This window comes from Myotis nattereri (genome assembly GCF_964212035.1).
Source record: "Myotis nattereri genome assembly, chromosome: 16".
Classification (NCBI taxonomy): domain Eukaryota; kingdom Metazoa; phylum Chordata; class Mammalia; order Chiroptera; family Vespertilionidae; genus Myotis; species Myotis nattereri.
In genome coordinates, this window is record NC_138091.1 from 32,775,512 (window position 1) to 32,795,956 (window position 20,445).

The 20,445-nt window shown below is 41.1% G+C and overlaps 1 protein-coding gene across 1 annotated transcript; it reads left to right on the top strand.

Annotated features, from left to right (window-relative positions):
• Window positions 1–5,874: 5,874 nt before the first annotated feature.
• Window positions 5,875–18,791, top strand: PRR11 (proline rich 11; the record flags this gene model as incomplete). Its single annotated transcript, XM_081108770.1, has 9 exons — window positions 5,875–6,002; window positions 7,863–8,013; window positions 8,227–8,349; window positions 12,415–12,672; window positions 13,641–13,739; window positions 14,111–14,223; window positions 15,263–15,322; window positions 15,411–15,507; window positions 17,731–18,791. 9 exons carry the CDS (start codon window positions 5,875–5,877, stop codon window positions 17,797–17,799), a joined length of 1,098 nt encoding a protein of 365 aa, XP_080964896.1. The 3' UTR covers window positions 17,800–18,791.
• Between the last annotated feature and the right edge of the window lie 1,654 nt (window positions 18,792–20,445).

Consider the following 20,445-nt stretch of genomic DNA (forward strand, 5'->3'; position numbering starts at 1 on the left):
GCACAATGCAGATTATTGGACTGCACCCAAACTTACTGAATCAATAATGCGTTTTAACAAGATTCCTCACTTACACAGACACAGTGATTCTCATGCACATTAAAGTTCGAGAATGTTAATTTCTTGACAGGTAGTATTACTATAATCCTTTATATAGTCTTACTATCATCCCCCAGTCAGTGAGAATGTCAACTTTAGAAGTATGCCCTGTATACTATGTACCTAATACTGTGCTGGACTAGGGTTAAAGAGCTTTAATTTCTAAAGAAAAAAAAAGAGCCAGGAACTTAAAAAGCAATGCTGTACAACATAAAATGTAAAATTAAATATATGAAAGTACCAGAAAAGCCCTAAGGATGTTCAAGAGGAATCAATTGAACTGGTTGGTAATGGAATTTGATTAATGGACTGAAAGCTGTTTATGGGAAAGTGTAAGAAACCTCCATAAAAATGTGTTTAGGAAGATATATGACATAAAATACATTATATTGCACGCACACCTATACAGAAAGAGATAACAGATAATTGGTGAATCTAAGTGAATGATATGAGTGTTTAGTACCCTATTCTTTAATTTTTCTCAAGGTTTGAAATTTTTCAAAATAAAAAGAATAGATGAAAATAGGTTATAGCAAAAGACAAAAACAGAAGAAAGCCCAGGGAAAAGATGGTAAAAGCACCTGAAGTTAGAGGACAGAAGGGGAAGGGATGGTAAGGAGAAGGGACAGAATTAAGTTAGTCAGAGGAATATTTATGACTCATATATGAATATGTGTATGTATGTCTTATATATAATACTAGAGTCCTGGTGTACAAATTCGTGCACAGGTGGAGTCCCTCAATGTGGCCTGCAGGGATTGGCTGAAACTGGCAGTCCAACCCTGCCTGCCGCTCCTGCCTGCCACTCCCGCTCATCCCAGATCCCAGCCGCCCTGTGCCTGCAGCTGGCTGGAGTCCAGTCAGTCCTGATCGTAAGCCCTGCGTCTGGTGCCTGTCCCTAGGGGGATGGGAGGGGGGCCAGGACATGATCAGCCCTCTGGGTGGTCGGTGGGATGCCCTTAGCGGCCTGGGATCTGGATCCATCTCTCTGATGTTCGCTCTGGTTGTTGGTTGTCGGGAGCCACCTGGCAGCTGCTCTTATATCATTTCTTCCTTGTGGAGCGCCTAGGGATGGGAGGCAGCCGGTGCCTGAGGCCTACTTACAGGACTCTGGAGGCACTGTCGAGATTGTGCCAGCAATGCCAGTCCATCGGTGCCTGGCCAGTTTTCTAGAGATTGGACCTGTAGAACTACTGAGGGAGTGAGTGGCTGCACCAGACTGGTGGGCCACTTGGACCGGTCAGTCAGCTGAGTGGTGCTCCTGCTGTGGGAGTGCACCAACCACCAGGGGGCAGTTCCTGCATTAAGCATCTGCCCCCTGGTGGTCAGTGCACATCATAGCAACCAGTCGTTCTGGTCCTTCCGCCCTAACCGTTGCTTAGGCTTTTATTATATAGACTAGAGGCCCGGTGCACAAAAATTTGTGCACTCGGGGGGGAGGGGGGGTCCCTCAGCCTGGCCTGTGCCCTCTCGCAGTCTGGGACCCCTCGGGAGATAATGCCCTGCTGGTTTAGGCCTGCTCCCGGGTGGCAGAGGGCAGGCCCAATCCCTAGGTGCAGCCCCTGGTTGGGCTCAGAGCAGGGTCGATTGGGGTGTTGGGGCGCCACCCTCTGTCATGCACAGAGCAGGGCGGATCAGGAGGTTGCGATGCCACCCCCAGTCACGCTCAGGGTAGGGCCAATTGGGGGGTTGGGGCACCGTCCCCTTTCACACTCAAGGCAGGGTTGATGGGGAGGTTGCGGCGCCACCCCTTGTCACGCACAGAGCAGGGCCAATCTGGGGGTTGGGGCGCTGCCCCCTGTCACACACAGAGCAGGGCCCATCAGGGGGGTTGGGGCTCCTTACCCTGTCACGCACGGAGCAGGGTCGATCAGGGGGTTGGGGAGCTCCCCCCTGTCATGCACAGAGCAGGGCCCATCAGGGGGTTGAGGAGCTCCCCCCTGTCACTCAGAGAGTAGGGCCGATAGGGGAGTTGGGGCGCCGCCCCCTGTCACACACAGAGCAGGGCAGATCAGGGGGTTGGGACGCCGCTACTGTCACACTCAGGGCAGGGCCGATGGGGAGGTTATGGCTCTACCCCATCACACACAGAGCAGGGCCCGTGGGGGGGGGGGGGGTTGTGGCGCCGCCCTCTATCACCCACAGAGCAGGGCCGATCAGGGGGTTGGGGTGCTGCCACTCTCACACTCAGGGCAGGGCCGATGGGGAGGTTATGGCTCTACCCTGTCACACACAGAGCAGGGCCGATCAGGGGGTTGGGGCGCTGCACCCTGTCACACACAGAGCCGCAGGGCGATCAGAGGTTGGGGAGCTCCCCTGTATCAGGCACAGAGCAGGGCTGATCAGGAGGTTGGGGCTTCTTCCCCTGTCACAAACAGAGCAGGGCAGATAGGAAGGTTGTGGCCCCGCCCCCTGTCACACACAGAGCTGCAGGGCAATCAGGGGGTTTGGGTGCTGCCCCCTGTCACACTGATCCTGGTGCCGGGAGGCCTCTCGGCTCCGCTGATCCCGGTGCTGGGAGGCATATTACCCTTTTACTATATAGGGTAGAGGCCTGGTGCATGGGTGGGGCTGGCTGGTTTGCCCTGAAGGGTGTCCTGGATCAGGGTGGGGGTTCCCACTGGGAACATCCACCCTGGCCAGCCTGGGTGAAGGGATGATGGCTGTTTGCAGCTGGTCACACACCATTCAGGGTGGGGGTCCCCACTGGGGTGATTGGCCAGCCTGGGTGAGGGGCTGAGGGCTGTTTGCAGCTGGTCACACACCCTTCAGGGTGGGGGTCCCCACTGGGGTTCCTGGCCAGTCTGGATGAGGAGCTGAGGGCTGTTTTCAGGCTGGCGGGTGATGGAAGCTCCCAACCGCTCCTTTTTTTCTTTTTCTTTTTTTTAATTCTGGGCCAGCTTTAGCTCTGAGGCTCCAGCTCTCAGGCCTCCGCTGCTGAAAGTAGGTATCTGGTTTGTTTCTGTTCGAAACAATGTATAACTCCAGCTCTGACTCCAGCTCTGAGATCCCAGCTCGCTGAAAGCTGGTTTCTGGGGGGGGTTTTTAGCTTCTATATTTGTTAAAATGTTTCAAACTGCAGGCTCAGAGGCCTGCAAGGCAGGCGGGGAACGTTGGTTTCCTCCGTCACTGAAGCAGGCAAGCCTCATATTAGTTTCAAGCTGCCTGGCTGCTGGCCGCCATCGTGGCTGACAGTTAATTTGCATATCGCCCTGAATTGCCAATGGGAAGGGTAGCGGTCGTACACCAATTACCATGTTTCTCTTTTATTAGATAGGATACTTTATATATTCTACTCTACAATGGAGTATCCTAATTTCTTCACTTACTTATATTTTTTTATGTTGTGGTATAGATTCTTTGTAATTGGCCTTAAAATCTTCTCAAAACAGGGCACGTAAAAAGGAAGGAAGAATACTTGTCAATTAAAAAAAAAAAAAGGAAAAATGCTTTGAGTAATCATGGAAAAATGAGCTTCTACCTAGTATTAGTAATTGGAATCCCACCTAACCCAGCAAAAAGAATATGTATGTTTTTATTACTCTTTTGGAAAGGGGACAGTTACGGTATATGTGTTTTTAATCCCAAGGAAAATTGCTATATAGTTTTTCAATAGGATAGTTATCCTCTACAGAGTAGAAAGGATATGCTTATTGATGAGAGAGAGAGAGAGAGAGAGAGAGAGAGAGAGAGAGAGAGAGAGAGAGAGAGGGAGACATCGATGTGAAAGAAAAACATCGATAGGTTGCCTCCCATATATGCCTGACTGGGGATCGAGCCCTAAACCTTTTGGTGTACGGGACAACACTCCAACCAACTAACCAACTGAGCCACACAGACCAAGGCTGTAATAATGTTAATAAAGCAATGAAAATAAACCAAACCTTAGCTTGCTGAGTCCTTTGTCCTGTTTGAGGTAGAAATTAATTATCTTTAATTTTTGGAAGAGCTGTGATTATTATTTTTAGGTATATTTTATTGATTTTTTTACAGAGAGGAAGGGAGAGGGATAGAGAGTTAGAAGCATCAGTGAGAGAAACATCAATCAGCTGCCTCCTGCACACCTCCTACTGGGGATGTGCCTGCAACCAAGGTACATGCCCTTGACCAGAATCGAACCTGGAACCTTTCAGTCCATAGGCCAATGCTCTATTCACTGAGCCAAACCTGTTAGGGCGAGTTGTGATTATTTTTGAATGGAATATTAGTCTAAGAATTATCTCAGATTGCACCTTTCTACATTGACAGATTTGACATAGTCTCTAAATTGTCTGCATGTGCTAATTACTATATTTAATTAGAAGACTATTAGAGTGAGAATGACCCAGAGCCCAGGACACACACTCTCTCTCTCTCTCTCTCTCTCTCTCTCTCTCTCACACACACACACACACACACACACACACACACACACACACAGAGCCAGAGGAGAAAATATGACTTATTTCCTAGATTTTTTTTTTAATTGAAAAATAATCTTCACAATGGCATGCATTGGCTTTTGTTGGACTCTTAAGAAATGTGAATGCATGGGTACTGGAACAACCACCAGGAAAGAGCTAAAAAGAGATGGCCCAGTTTCAGAATGGTGGTATTCTATTTTTCAAGCTAATAATATATTCTGAAGGTTAACTGTCAACTACTAATACAAGACTTATTATAGTTAGAACAAACAAAAAATGGCAGTTCTCTAAATTACCTATAATCCTGATTCCCACTTGCCAAAGGCAACACTGTCCACTCTTGTAATTTTTTCTGACATTTACCTCCATCTAAATAACATACTTATAATACCGTTTCTCTCTTTTTTAAAAATTTTTAGACACTATATACATTTAGACAACTGCTAAATCCTACTTTTCTTTCTTCCCAATATACCCACATCATCATTTTTGGTTGAGTAAACATTCAATATTTACACTATTAAATATTTAACAGTGGAACATATAGTATTACTATGATTATTTTTCTTCTTGCACAACTTTTTTTCCTAACCATTTTTATATGCTTATATTTTTTAGCTCTTAGTAGTAATCTGCCCCCAACTTTACAAAAGTACAGTCAAAAGTAAATAGTTAATTTTCTTTCTTCTGTTACCAACTTCACCTATTACAGTAGATGCTAAGTAAATGTTACTGGCAAAGAAAGTTAATTCTTTTGAGTCACATACCATAATCCAACTATAGCTATTTTCTCTGTTATAAATAAAGGGAAATTCACTTAATTTAATGAAGAAAATCAAGACAAGCAAAACAAAATTAGTAATGTAATGCCAAAGCCAAAGCCTCTAGAGATAGTTTAAATATGGACTTAAATTTTTCTCTACATTAGAAGACTTCTGGGATGCTTGTAGTGATCTATTTTCTAACCGAGGTGGTGGTTTCAGAGTAAGTTTAATTTAAGTTTAATTCATTAAACGATACACTTAAGATTTGTGCATTTTATATACGTACATAGTAGTCTTCAAGAAAAAAAAAATTTTTTTTTGTTAATCTTCATCTGAGGATATTTTTTCCATTGATTTTTAGAGACAGTGGAAGGGAGGGGGAAAGACAGAGAGAGAGAAACATCGATGTGAGAGAGACATCAATTGGTTGCCTCCCCCATGCACCTTGATTAGGGCCAGGGATCCAGTCTGCAACTGAGGTACATGCCCTTGACTGGAATCGAACTTGGGACCTTTCAGTCTGCAGGATGACACTCTATCCACTGAGCCAAACCAACTAGGGCTTCAAGAAAAAAATTTTTTTAATATATTTTTTCTCTACAGAAATCATGCTCAAGTTCAAGCAACAAAGAAGGAAGCGAAAAGTAAAAGCAAAAAGATTATTTAAAAAAAAAGAATTCTCTCACTTTCAGTCCAAGCTAGTTACACCTCCCCCTCCACCATCCTCAACAGAAAGGTAAGGCATAATGTGGAACAGAGAAAAATATTAAAAATCCCATCAGTTTAAGATAAAATTACTAGATTTAGCAAGTGAAGATACAGAATGCCCAGTTAAATTTGAATCTCATATAAACAATGAGTTTTTTTCTATTGTCCCATGCAACATTTCTAATATACTTATACTAAAACTTATTCAGAAATTGAATTTTAACTGAGCATCCTTGAATTTTGTGTGGCAACTATAGTCTATGAGTTCAAATGAAGTAATGATCACAAGGAATTGTGTTGGAGGTGCACAGTAACTATTTTCTCTTTTCCTACTCAATTTAATTGCATAAATATGATAACCAAGCAATGAAAGCGAGGTATAATATTGGAATTTAAATCTCAGTTTTGGTAAAGTTTGGTCAGTATTCTCTGGGACTCAAGGCTTAAATGTGTTATTGAAATAGACTCTAAGTTCTAGGGACCCAAAGGTACTTTGTCACAATAACAATTTTTTTAAAAAAATATATTTTATTGATTTTTTACAGAGAGGAAGGGAGAGAGATAGAGAGTTAGAAACATCGATGAGAGAGAAACATCCATCAGCTGCCTCCCGCACATCTCCCACCGGGGATGTGCCCACAACCCAGGCACATGCCCTTGACCGGAATCGAACCTGGGACCTTTCAGTCCGCATGCCAACGCTCTATCCACTGAGCCAAACCGGTTTCAGCACAATAACAATTTATACATTTTGTTGTTTTAGCTCTCTTTACAGAAAAAATTTAAAACAAACAGGCACTCAAAAAGCAGTTACCATGATATCATTCTCTTTTCCATTTCTCCCCAATATTGAGAAAGTCCCTAACTGGTCTTTCTGCTTCTGCCTTTTCGCCCTCTGCAGTAAGCCTGTTAAAATCGTGTCATATTGCTTCTTTACTTAAAGCTTTTCAATATCTTCCTCTCTCAGAGTAGAAATTAAAGTCCATAGTATGACCCCCAAGGCCTGTATGATCTGACTCTGACATTATTTCTTAATCCTTCTCCCTTCTATTTCTCCACCCAAGTCATCCTGGCCTCCTTGCTATTCCTCAGACACCTCAATGATCTTCCACCTCAGGGCCTTTGCACTCGCCCCTGATGGAATGCTCTTCTTCTAGATATTTGAATTGCTAGCTTCTTTATTTCCTTTAGGGTTCTCCACCCCCCACCCCTCAAAAGTCTCCTTCTCAGTGAGACTTTCCCTGGCTACCATATTGAAAATTTCATCTCCATCCAACATTTCACATTCCCCCTCTCTCTATCTTTTTTTTTTTAAATATTTTATTTATTTTTTTACAGAGAGGGAGGGAGAGGGATAGAGAGTTAGAAACATCGATGAGAGAGAAACATCAATCAGCTGCCTCCTGCACACCCCCTACCAGGGATGTGCCTACAACCAAGGTACACGCCCTTGGCTGGAATCGAACCTGGGACCATTCAGTCTGCAGGCCGACGCTCTATCCACTGAGCCAATCCAGTTAGGGCCTCTCTCTGTCTTTTTCTTCTTAGCATTTATGCACTAACAACCCACATATGTTGTTTATTTACTTATTTTTATCTTTCTTCCATTAAACTGTAAACTCCACGAGGGTAGGGTTTTTGTCTATTTTGTTCATTACTAAATCCCTGATTCTTATTTATTTATTATCTCATTTATTTTATTATTATTTATTTACTCAACAAATATTTGTTGCATAAGTAAATCCCAGAATTCTAGAATTACTGAAGAATTTGACTTTAGGAAGTCTCTGTTCCTGACTTCTACTATAAAACTAGCTTGTTGTTTAATTAGGGAGCTATGATTCCAACTCAGGAGTTTTTGCTTTATTTGGTTTTGTTTTTCCCACAGAGTGGTTATTTCTTCAACAAACACACCTCTTATCAGAACCTGGCTAAGATCATCCTGGAATTTCAAATTTCCCAGTATCAAAGATGCAGTAAAACTTTGGACAAATAGAGGACGGTTTATATACAACTGGTGCCAGAACTGCATAGCCCAGGTATGGGTTTGACATACCTGTTTCCAGCACTACACACTCGCTTTGTGTGTGCACTCAGGTCAGCACAGCATTCAGGCTAAACTCAGATAAGATGAAGTTATGGGGTCATGTCTGCCTTTGTTTCTATAAGAAACAAGACCACTTTCTTGTCCTCTTTTCTTGTCTTTATCTTATTGCTCATCAGAATCAGGCTTGTGTATTTTTTAATTTTAGAGCTTAGAAGTATTGAAAAACACCATCTTTCCTTCCCGTTTCTGCCACCAAGAACTTCAAAGTCTAAAACAACAGTTTTGCATTTTGGAAAGTGAATTATGCAAGCTCCAGGAAGCACTGAAGGTTAGTATCCTATATAATAAAAATCTAATATGCAAATCAATGGAATGGAGGAACGACCTGGTAAGCAGGGGGTGGGCACAGCAAGTGGGCGGCTCCAGGCCAGCCAAGTCAGGTGCCAGCGGGCAGAGGGAGTGGATGGCAATCAGGGGTCAGCGGCAGAGGAGCGGAAGGGCCGGCCACTCGCCGGCTGACACCATCCTCCGATCGGCCTGCTGGTCGCCTCCTGCAGAGGAGCAGGCCTAAGCTGTCAGTCGGACATCCCCCGAGGGCTCTCGGACTGAAAGAGGGTGCAGGCCGGGCTGAGGGACTCACCCGAGTGTACAAATGTTCGTGCACCTGGCCTCCAGTTATCAAATAAAAAACAAATCTGGGTCCTTAGCTGGTTTGGCTCAGTGGATAGAGCGTCAGCCTGTGGATTGAAGGGTCCTAGATTTGATTCTGGTAAAAGGCACATGCCCAGATTGCAGGCTCATGCCTAGTAAGGGGTGTGCAAGAGGCAGCGGATCAGTGGTTCTCTCCCATCATTGATGTTTCTGTCTCCTCCCTCTCCCTTCCTCTCTGAAATCAATAAAAAATATATTCAAAAAAACAAAAAATAAATCTGGGATTTGGTATGGAGGGAAGGGGTTGTCTCCCATAAGAATCTCAATGTGCTTTTACTAGAAAAGGAGTGACTGCAGGTGAGTGCTAATCCTAGGCCTGTTTGCCCTCAGATCTGTTCCTTAAAACACTGAGGCTCTGCTCCACATTGCAGGGATGCTGGCCCCTTTAGGTTACATTCCCCAAGCTCCGTGTCACCTGGTTCCTGGTTGTGCTAGACTAACAGTAGACACGGATGAGAGACTAGCGGGAGGGAGAAGATAGGGTCAGTGATGGCGAACCTTTTGAGCTCGGCGTGTCAGCATTTTGAAAAACCCTAACTTAACTCTGGTGCCGTGTCACATACAGAAATTTTTTGATATTTGCAACCATAGTAAAACAAAGATGTATATTTTTGATATTTATTTTATATATTTAAATGCCACTTAACAAAGAAAAATCAACCAAAAAAATGAGTTCACGTGTCACCTCTGACACGCGTGTCATAGGTTCGCCATCACTGAGATAGGGTGTTTTTCCCCTTTCATTTTCTGTGTTGGGCGATTTCCCCAGCAATGGCTGTAATTGTTTCTCAAATTCCAGCTCCCTCAGGTAAGTGTGCCACATTTCTTGATTCTCTGGGTTAACCTAGCTCCAGAGATCTGCTTCTAGTGCTCTTTCCTTTGTCCTTCTATTCGCAGGATATTCATAGCTTTCTGCTCTTGAAAATTTCTGGACTGCCTCACTGCCCACTGTGTGCTTCTCATCTCTTCCAGCAACAGTGGGACCAACTGCCTTCATTACATTCCCCATCTTTGAAATACTCAGGGTGTTTTTATTTTCTTGACTAATAAAGGCAGGAAAGAAAACACCCCAAACTGTAAATATCCACCCCCTTCACTCTCAGGAGCAAGGCCTCTATTCTCAATGTCCAAAACTCAAAAGAATAAACATTGTACTCATTGGTTTAGAGAGAAACCTCTGAGGTTATATCCCTGCTCCCAGAATTTGTACCTCACGATGAACTAGCCCCATGGTCGGCAAACTGCAGCTCGCGAGCCACATGCGGCTCTTTGGCCCCTTGAGTGTGACTCCTCCTAAGCCTCAGGAGTACCCTAATTAAGTTAATAACGATGTACATACCTATATAGTCTACGTTTAAAAAATTTGGCTCTCAAAAGAAATTTCAGTCGTTGTACTGTTGATATTTTGCTCTGTTGACTAATGAGTTTGCCGACCACTGAACTAGCCAGATAGGGGAAGACAAATCACCTCTCAGCCTCAGTTTCATTATCTCTAAGTGGGGATGATGCCATCTTTAGTGGGCTGAGTGACGGCCGCCCAAAAGATATGTCCAAATCCTAATCCCTGGAACCTATAAATATTAGCTTATTTGGGAAAAGGGGTCTTTGCTGATAAAATTAATGATTTTGAGATAAGGAGGTCATCCTGTGTTACCTGGGAAGAGACTACATCCAATGGAACTTCATAGTCTAAATAAGACAACGGTTTTGCATTTCGACAAGTGAATTGTCCTTATAAAAGAGACACACAGCCCTAACCGGTTTGGCTCAGTGGATAGAGCGTCAGCCTGAGGACTCAAGGGTCCCAGGTTCGATTCTGGTCAAGGGCATGTACCTTGGTTGTGGGCACTTCCCCAGTAGGGAGTGTACAGGAGGCAGCTGATCAATGTTTCTCTCTCATCGATGTTTCTAACGCTCTATCCCTCTCCCTCTCTGTAAAAAATTAATAAAATATATTTTTTTAAAAAAAGAGACACACAGAGCAGAATACACAGAGAAGGAAGAGCAGTGGGACCACAGAGACAGAGGTTGTAGCGATGCAGCTTCAACCAAGGAATCTACCAGAAGCTGGAAGAGGCAAGGAACGGGTTCTTCCCTAGAGCCATGGGAAGGAGTGCAGCCCTGCTGACACTTTGATTTCGGACTTGTAGGCTCCAGCTGTGAGAAAATGAATAAATGAATTTCTATTATTTTAAGCCACCAAGTTAGTGATAATTTGTTACAGTAGCCACAGGAAACTAATATACCATCTTACTTCATAGGATCATTTTATTCGTTGCTAGGGCTGCCATAACAAAGTAGCACACACTAAGTGTCTTATACAGCAGAAATTTATTTTCTCACAATTCTGGAGGCTACAAGTCCAAGATCAAGGTTGGGTTGTTGTTCTTTCTGAGGCCTCTCACCTTGGCTCGCCTTCTCACAGTGTCCTCACATGGACTTTGCACCGTGCACACCCATCCCAGGTGTGTCCTGTATATTCATACTTCCTTTCTTATAAGGACACCAGTCAGATTGGATGAAAACCCACCCTGACAGCCTTATTTCACTTTAACCACCTCTTTAAAGACCCTATCTCCAAATATATTATGGAGTAGTGGGAATTAAAACTTCAACATATGATTGGGGGCGAGGGGAGTGTACACAAGTCAGTCCATATGGTCATGTTACAGCCCCTTGGCCTTTTTATCAATTTCTTGAATATACTGTACTAGAGGCCTGGTGCATGGCATTTGTGCACTGAGGGGCGGGGGCACAGAGGAGGGTGTTGCAGCCTGCCTGTGCCCTCTCACAATCCGGGACCCTTCAGGGGGTGTCCAACTGTCAGCTTAGGCTTGCTCCATGGCCAGGTAGTCGGACATCCCCTAGGGGTCCTTAGCACTGCTGCAGAGGCGGGAGAGGCTCCTGCCACCACCATGGCACTCGCCAGCCGTGAGCCCGGCTTCTGGCTGAGTGGCACTCCCCCTGTGGGAGTGCACTGACCACCAAGGGGCAGCTCCTGCATTGAGTGTCTGCCCCTGGTGGTCAGAGCATGTCATAGCAACCGGTCATTCGGCCGTTGGGTCGATTTGCATATTAGCGTTTTATTATTTAGGATTCTTGGCTGCTAAGTATTTCCCCTCTGCTAGGAATTCTCTTTCCCCAGTCCTTATCTTCCTTCGCATGATAAATCTCAGTTCCTCCTTAAGATTATAGCTAAATGTTGCTCCCCAGGCTTCTCACTCTTTATGCTCTCAGCACACTTCATTACTCTTATTATTATTTTATTTGGTTTTGAGCATATCGTATGTGTTTAGTGTCTGTGTTCTTCACCAGACTGTCAGCTCCATGAGGTGGCACACAGGGCTCTCATTGGCCTATAGTGCCTGACATATCGCATACATAAAACAAATGTCTGAATGAAATTTAAATATATCATTCAAGATTGCCACTGTTAACATACTATTATTTATAATTCTAATCTTTTTCTAGGCATATAATCTATTGTTTATTATACTAAGATACATAATTGATTTAACTGAATAACTGAATGAATGAATGAACTTGTGATAAGTGAGAAAACATTATGAAACATGATGTACTGAGAAAGTATTCTATATAGTACCTTTTACTTGAATGATCCTCGGCTACAAGAACCAAATTAATCTGTTATTTCTTTGCCAAATGTTATGTCTTCTTTCAGACTATCTCAGAAAATTCTTCCTGTCCGAGCTGTGGTCATCCCTGTTACATGAATGGTAAACTTACAATAGTGCCTGCCTGTGCTGTAACCACCCCTGGAGAATCGGGAGCTGTACTTCCTGCCACACTGCCAAAGCCAGCAGGACATCTTCCTCCTCCACCCCCACCTCCACCCCCTCCACCTCCACCTCTGCCTCCCCCTCCACCACCCACAGCACCTTTGCTGCTCAGAAAATCCAATCTCACCAAAGCACTTCAGGTAAAATACAATCTAGTAAAGGTGTGTTTTGGTCAGTATGTAATGGAGGCGTAAAGACAGGTGTCATTTTAAGGCTGGCCTAAGGACTTTAACAGGAAAGCTATATTCTGATTCCATATCTTAATTATGTCAGTTATTGTGTTTATAAAAAAAATCAGTCCTCTGGGAACTCACAAAAGCTGGATATAGAAAAACAAGTGATTTTGTTTAAGGATAAATAAATATAATTTAGTAGAATAGAAGATTTCTGTTGGCTTCTCAGCATATCTTTTATTTTTTTTTCTCCAACTAAACCAGTAAGTCTCCCTTGAAAATGTCAGCATATCTTTTTACCAAAAGGAAAACCTCCCTGAGAAACCAAATTAAGAACAGAAAATAGCTAGTGAGTGAACTCTGCATAAAAAGAGTTGGTGGATCCAGAGAACCAGTCTCCATTAGGTTACTTATCTATCACAGGGACTGAAATATTTGTAAATCACTAAGATAGCCGTGATCCTGTTTTAAAATCTGCTGAATTTTCACTATGGATACATTTGATTTATAATGGCTGAGTTAAATCCAGAGCTTACAGCTCTATTTGCCCTAATGTATACCTCTCTGACTATACATTTTTGCTGTATGGGAACTGGATCATCTTTTTACGTAGTTCAGGTAAACGTCATGTGATTTGAGGAACTATTTCAACTCGTATCTTGTAATGACTACTGAGGAAGATGCATAATTTCAGGAACGAGTAGCTCATCTCTTATTATCAAAGTTGTACCATTTGATGAATACCTTCAATAGCCTTAGTATCTTTGGGTGCTGAAAACAGGATCATTCTTGATTAAGTGATAAGAATTTGATAGGTTCCTAGGGTAAATAAGGGTTAACTTTTAACTCTAGGTCTTTAAAAACTATATTATGATTTGCATTTGACTAGATATCATGGTTCCGAATTGAATTTTAATCTTTCCATGTATTTTAAGGCTGGACCATTGAAAAAAACTGGACCCATGCAGATAACAGTTAAAGATCTAATGACTGTGAAATTAAAGAAAACCCAAAGTTTTGATGAAAAGAAAAAGGTAAGATATCATTGATCATACACAGAGTCTTTAAGCTATTAGCCTGATTGTCCCTTTATGGAAACAAAATATAAGTCTTATATGTATAGAAGCTATCCCAACATAAGTACTTGATATCTTATTTAAGTAGTTGTGGATCTCTGCAACAAAATATGTAGATTCCAAAATTATTTAATGAGGCAGTTTTATGTGCCAACCATTAATTAGTCTGAAGAGGTAGAGACATACTTTGAAGTTTTAGAGTAAAACTTAAGTAGAGTAGTGGCTATATCTTATGCATATTCAGCACTCAAATATTCATTGTTTCAGCATGTTTACATTTTGAATATTTTTAATGTGTTTTTTAATAATGTCTCATTTTGCAATTAAAGCTTGTTCCATCACCAGAGGTACGGAATCCACTAGTTACCGTCTCTGACCTGCAGCGTGTTACCCTGAAGCCCAACTCCAAAGTGTTATCAACTCGAGTTACAAACGTCTTAATGTAAGAAATTGCACCATCTTATCCTCTACCACTACTTAACAAATGTGTTTTTTGCTTTTTTCTAACTTTAAAAATTATATATGTGCATTGTAGAAAAAATGGTATCTACAAAAAAATTTAAAGAAGAAAACAAAAATCATCCAACTAAATATATCATTAAAGATTCCTACTGTTGCCAGAACCGGTTTAGCTCAGTGGATAAAGCTTCGGCCTGCAGACTCAAGGGTCCCGGGTTCGATTCCGGTCAGGGGCATGTACCTTGGTTGTGGGCACATCCCCAGTGGGGGGCGTGCAGGAGGCAGCTGATCCATGTTTCTCTCTCATGGATGTTTCTGGCTCTCTATCCCTCTCCCTTCCTCTCTGTAAAAAATCAATAAAATATATTAAAAAAAAAAAAAGATTCCTACTGTTAACGTACTATTACTTATCATTCTAATCTTTTTCTAGGCAGATAACAGATTTTGGGGGAAAAACAATTACTATCAAGAATTTTAGTAACTTATATACCTCAATAAAATAAGTTTTAAAGCATTTCGATTTCAGAAATAATAAAATATGGAAACTAGTGTGTCTTAGAATCAAGGAAACATAATATATGTGTGTATACCTGTGTATAATCATATTGTAGATACAGTTACGACTTTTCCCATTCAGTGTGTCATGAGCTTCCCCCATCTTATTAAAAATTAAAGCATCATTTTGATTTCTTAAGTACATATTGTTTATTATATATAAATTTCATAGATAAAATCCTGTTTTGAGACATTTAGGTTGTTTATGCTTTTTTATTTCAATGAACATCCTTATCAATCATCTGTATGCATAGCTGAGTTTTCCCTAAGATGGATTTGTATACATGTAATTACTAAGTCAAGAAGTATTGCTCTGAAGAATTATTATATCATCTTATGCTCCTATCAACAATACTCACTGCTATTTTTTACTATTTCTAGGATGTTACCTATAAAAATGACTGCTTTGCTTTGGGAAAAATGATAAAATCTAGCAAGTTCTAATTTTGATGTCTTTATTTTATCAGTAATCCTGGTAAAAGTCAGATAGACCTGAGGAAACTACTTAGAAAAGTCGATGTAGAGAGGTAATACACTCTCTTATCTTTATGTTTTCTAAATCTACATGGTAATTGGCATAAAATACAGTTTCTAATAGTTTTATTACCTTTGCAGGAGCCCAGGTGGGACCCCTCTTACCAATAAAGAAAATATGGAAACAGGAACTGGACTGACCCCAGTAATGACTCGGGCCTTAAGGAGAAAGTTTCAAGTAAGCCTTTAGAAAAAAAAATTTTGGGTTCCTTTTCTTCAAAATCATTTATTTAGAATCTTAATCTAAGGCAGCTTTCTTTTTTTTACATATATATATATATATATATATATATATATATATATATAAAATATATATATTTTATTGGTTTCAGAGAGGAAGGGTGAGAGAGAGAGAGAGATAGAAACATCAATGATGAGAGAGAATCATTGATTGGCTGCCTCCTACATACCCACTACTGAGGTTTGTGCCTGCAACCTAGGCATGTGCCCTTGACCAGAATTGAACCCGGGACCCATCAATCCGCAGGCCAATGTTCTATCCACTAAGCCAAACCAGCTAAGGCTAAAACAGCTTTCTTAATCATCATCATCATCATCATCATCATCATCATCATCATCTTTAAATGATACTTTATGCTTTACAAAGCACTCACATATTTAGGCTTCATAAAATTCTATGAGATAGTGAAGATTATCATCTTCACTTTACCAGTGACTGTCTGGTTTTTAAAATTCTTTTATTAACTATTTATTAAACCTCATATGCCAGGCACTGTGCTGGAGTATCAGGGATATAGTGATAAGCAAAACAGACACAAATCTACTGTTTTGGAACTTACAGTCTAGTGGGGAAAATAGGTGTTTATCAAATGGTCACATATATGGATAATTGTGCACGAAAATAAGTGCTGTGAAGGAAAGGAATAGGGTTCTGTAGAGCCCGTGATTTAGGAAGGATTTTCTTAGGAAGTGATGCGGTGAGACTGGTAGGGTGAATAGGCATTCGCTGAGAAGGGTACCTATGTAGTATGGGGGTGGGCCTCCCATGGATGTCATGGAAGAAAAAGTACCGAACATAAAGAACAGCATGTGAGAAGGTCTCACAGTGGGAGGAATCATGGCCGTTCAGAGGAACTAAAAAGTAGCCAGAATGGCTGCTGAGAGAGCAAGTTTATCAGTGGTGACAGACAGGGATGGAGATATCGCTAGGAGTCAGATCATGCAGAGTTGATAGGAAAAGGTATTGGCAGCTTTTTTCTTTGTCATCTACATGTATGCCCACTCACCAAAATCCAGCACATCAGTTCGCCTTGTGTGATTTTTTTCCAAACCCCGTTTGTCCCTATCATTTCCCTGATCAGATCTGTACAGAATAGCCATCCTTCTGCCACCCCTGCTAGAGTGCGGGGACACAAGGCTGCGGGCCTCTTTGGCTATGAAGCTTACATTTCTGTGACCCTCTGGCAGCAAAGACGCACCGTAGACTTCACTGCTGACACTTCACCCCAACACTGTCCTCATTAAGAATCAGTGCCTTTTGCAGGACAGCTTGGTTTCTCTCTTGCCAATTCAGCTGGGTCCTCCTGGGACTATATGGTCTTCTTTGGAGGTGTGGCCAGATTCCTCTCTCCTCCAATAGGGCTCTACCTCTGGATTACCTTCCTTGGTGATAACACAGACTGTGAAGGACAGGGGCAGAGGGCAGAGGCCTCACCGAAGGACTAAGCCCCTTCCTTCCCTTCTTCAATTCTAGGATCCTTTTTGTCCCAGTGGGCTGGGTAATGTAGAAACAAATAGAAATATAATAAATAATATATCCACATATTTAGCAACAACATCAAAAATCACAGATAGTCCCTATGCCCTATATGTGCTCCTCAAAAGTCACTTGCTAGGAGGATGTCTAGTAAAAAATTGTTGAGCATAGAATGACTTTTCCTACCCAGCCCTTAGGCTTCTTTCCTTTACCTTTGAAGCAACTGCATTCATTAGGTCTTGCATTTGGTTGCAGGTAACAGAAATCTGACTATAGTGTCATAACCAACGAAGGGCTTTTTTTCTTAACCTACATATTCCCTTGAGAAGCAGGCAGTCTAATTGGTACAGCAGCTTCACCATGTCATCACTGCTTTCCCATCATTAATGTGTGGCTTTGATTAAGGTGCACAATGACTGTACTTCCTGAAGACTCATGTCTACATTCTAAGCAAGATAAAAAGTGCAAAGGACAAGAGGGTGTGCTAGCTAAGATATCCCTAATCTCTTTAAACAGGAACTTCTGATTATATCAGGGAAGTTGGGAAAATTGTTTTTTAGAATCTGGATGCATTGCTTCTTTGTACAAAACCTGGGTTCTGTTAATCAGGAAGAAGGAGAACTGTGTTAGCTACAGGAGCATAATTCACATTATAATTGAGACTTTTCTTTCTTTTTTTCATAGCTGGCTCACCCTAGAAGCCCAACTCAAACTCTGCCACTTTCTACAAGCAACTATGATGAACAAAACTGATGCCAACTCTGCCTGACTCCATGGGTTCATCCATAAAATATCCATAAAATCACTCCACTCCTTCTTTAAAAATGTAGTATGTATAAATAATTATTCTAATTTATAATTCCATTTAAAGAATTACAGTATTATGGAGCCCATATTTACTGTAGATACTAGTAAAGTGGGTATTTGGATATTTTCTGGTTTACATGATCAATAAGAGAACAGAATGGAAAATACAATCTCCAAAGTGATATTCATCCTGGAATTACCCAATTTAGGTTGGAGAAGTTTTTTAAATTTAGCTAGATAACTAATTTGTACTCTCCAGGTGCATTTATGACCTTAAGACAATAACCTAGTTCCCAATCATCTTGGGTATTCTCAGGTAATTGAAAAGTATTTCAGCTTTTAAAGCGCATGCATTCATTAAGTGCTACAAACTTGATCAATAAGAAAGACCCTCTAGGTTTTATTTATGTTCATTATAAACAGTTAAGAGATAAGAGCATCCTACATCCAAACCCACCTATTTTCTAAAAGGTTTGAAAGCAAAAGGTCCAATGTGATCTTAAAAATTAGAATATATCATTTCTGGCCTCTTAGGTAGGGAGTCATATCTGGCTCACTGAAGTCTGAGATATTCATTATTTTGATGTCTGCTGTCCACATTCATACAGCTAAATATAAATTTCATGAAGACTTCAGCCTGAACCTTGTATTGTCCACAGTGCCCTAGCAAGGATTCTTTGAGGTCCATAGCAGGTTCACTATAAGACCTGATACCCTGTTGATTCAATAGCAATAATAATGTACACCTAACTGGATTTTTGTTCTTTCCTGCCAATCCAGGTTTTCCAGATTTAATAAATATAAATACATGACACCAATCAAATTTGAATTTCAGATAAATAACAAATAACTTTTCAATATAAATATGTCCCATTAAACAATGAATACTTTGTTTAGTATAATTATGTCCCAAACATTGCATGGGACATATGTATACTAAAAAAAAAAAAAAGAAGAAGAAGTCAGCTCTGGCCGGTGTGCTCAGTGGTTAGAGCATTGGCCTGAGCACCAAAGGATCACGGGTCTAGGGTATGTACCTGGGTTGCAGGTTTGATCCCTGGCCCCAGTCAGGGTGCATGCAGGAGGCAACCCATCGATGTGTCTCTCTTACATAGATGTTTCTCTCTCTTTCCCCTTCCTTCCACTGTCTCTAAATATTATTAGCAAAAATATCCTGGGTGAGGACTAACAAAAAAAATTCATTGTTTACCTGAAATTCAAATTTAACTGGGCATCCTTTATTTTATTTGGTGACCAACGAGTCAGTCTCCTACAAATTTGCCAGGTATTTCTGGGAGGCCCCAGTTTGTCAGACACATGTATTTAACAGTGAGCACTATTATAGATTTGTCAAGGATCCCCATTACTAATGCTCTAAGTATCATGGAGGAAGGGAAACTCATTAGTGTGAGTGACTGAACATGCAGGACTGTCTTTAATGCTGTAACCTCCACTGCAGTTCCAGAAAGGCAGCTAGTAGTTCTTCATGGATAGGGACCCAGGGGTTTCAGCTACATAGATGATATCCTTGAAATATTCCCTGGTTAGCTTCGGCTTAAAAGGTATTTTAGCATTTTCCAGAAATGCTTGTATTTCCACAGGTAAGTATTGCTGTGAGGTGCCAAATAGTGTTATAAAGTCACCAGACTGGAAAGCAGACCTGGGGATACTGTTTTGTTTTTATGAAATCCACATTTATGTTTACAGCACATTTATAAATAAAAATTCAACAGATATTAGTTAAGAAACGTATGTGCTTCCAATAAATTTTTTTAACCTGCTAACTACATTTGTATTATGTGTGAATGATCACTGAGAATAAAGTAGTTGAGCATTTGTACAAAATATTTTATTTTGTACAAATAAATGTTTGCACTCATAATGTTTCTAATATTAATAAACCACTGTGTACTATATCGATTTTAAATTATGTAATCATTTTTGTAGAATACAGGTTTATAAAAACATGTTATAGAAATTCTATAGATAAATATTTGTAAAGCTGCTATTGCCATTATACCAGTATTAAATTGTATTCTATGTTGCATCATTTAAAATTTTTATGGCAGATTTTATATTGTACTCATTTGAGAATCCTGTAAATGTTATGGCTTCATTAAACTGTTGCTGATCATATGTTCCCAATGTTTATTTTGAGACTAAATGACAACCAAAGAATATAAACTACTACCATGGTACATCTGGTTATGTTTTTAAATAAAGAGCAATAAAAGAGCCTTTAGTTTTTCTCTTTTTTTTTTTAATATTTTATTGATTTTTTACAGAGAGGAAGGGAGAGAGATAGAGAGTCAGAAACATCGATGAGAGAGAAACATCGATCAGCTGCCTCCTGCACATCTCCTACTGGGGATGTGCCCACAACCCAGGTACATGCCCTTGACCGGAATCGAACCTGGGACCTTTCAGTCCGCAGGCCGACGCTCTATCCACTGAGCCAAACCGGTTTTGGCAGTTTTTCTCTTTTTTAATGTTTTCACCAGAACCATAGCACATAGAGAAAGGTACATAAAATGTAAGTAAATAAATTAACAATTCATAAAGCAAACACTCATCTAACCAAGAAAGAGACAT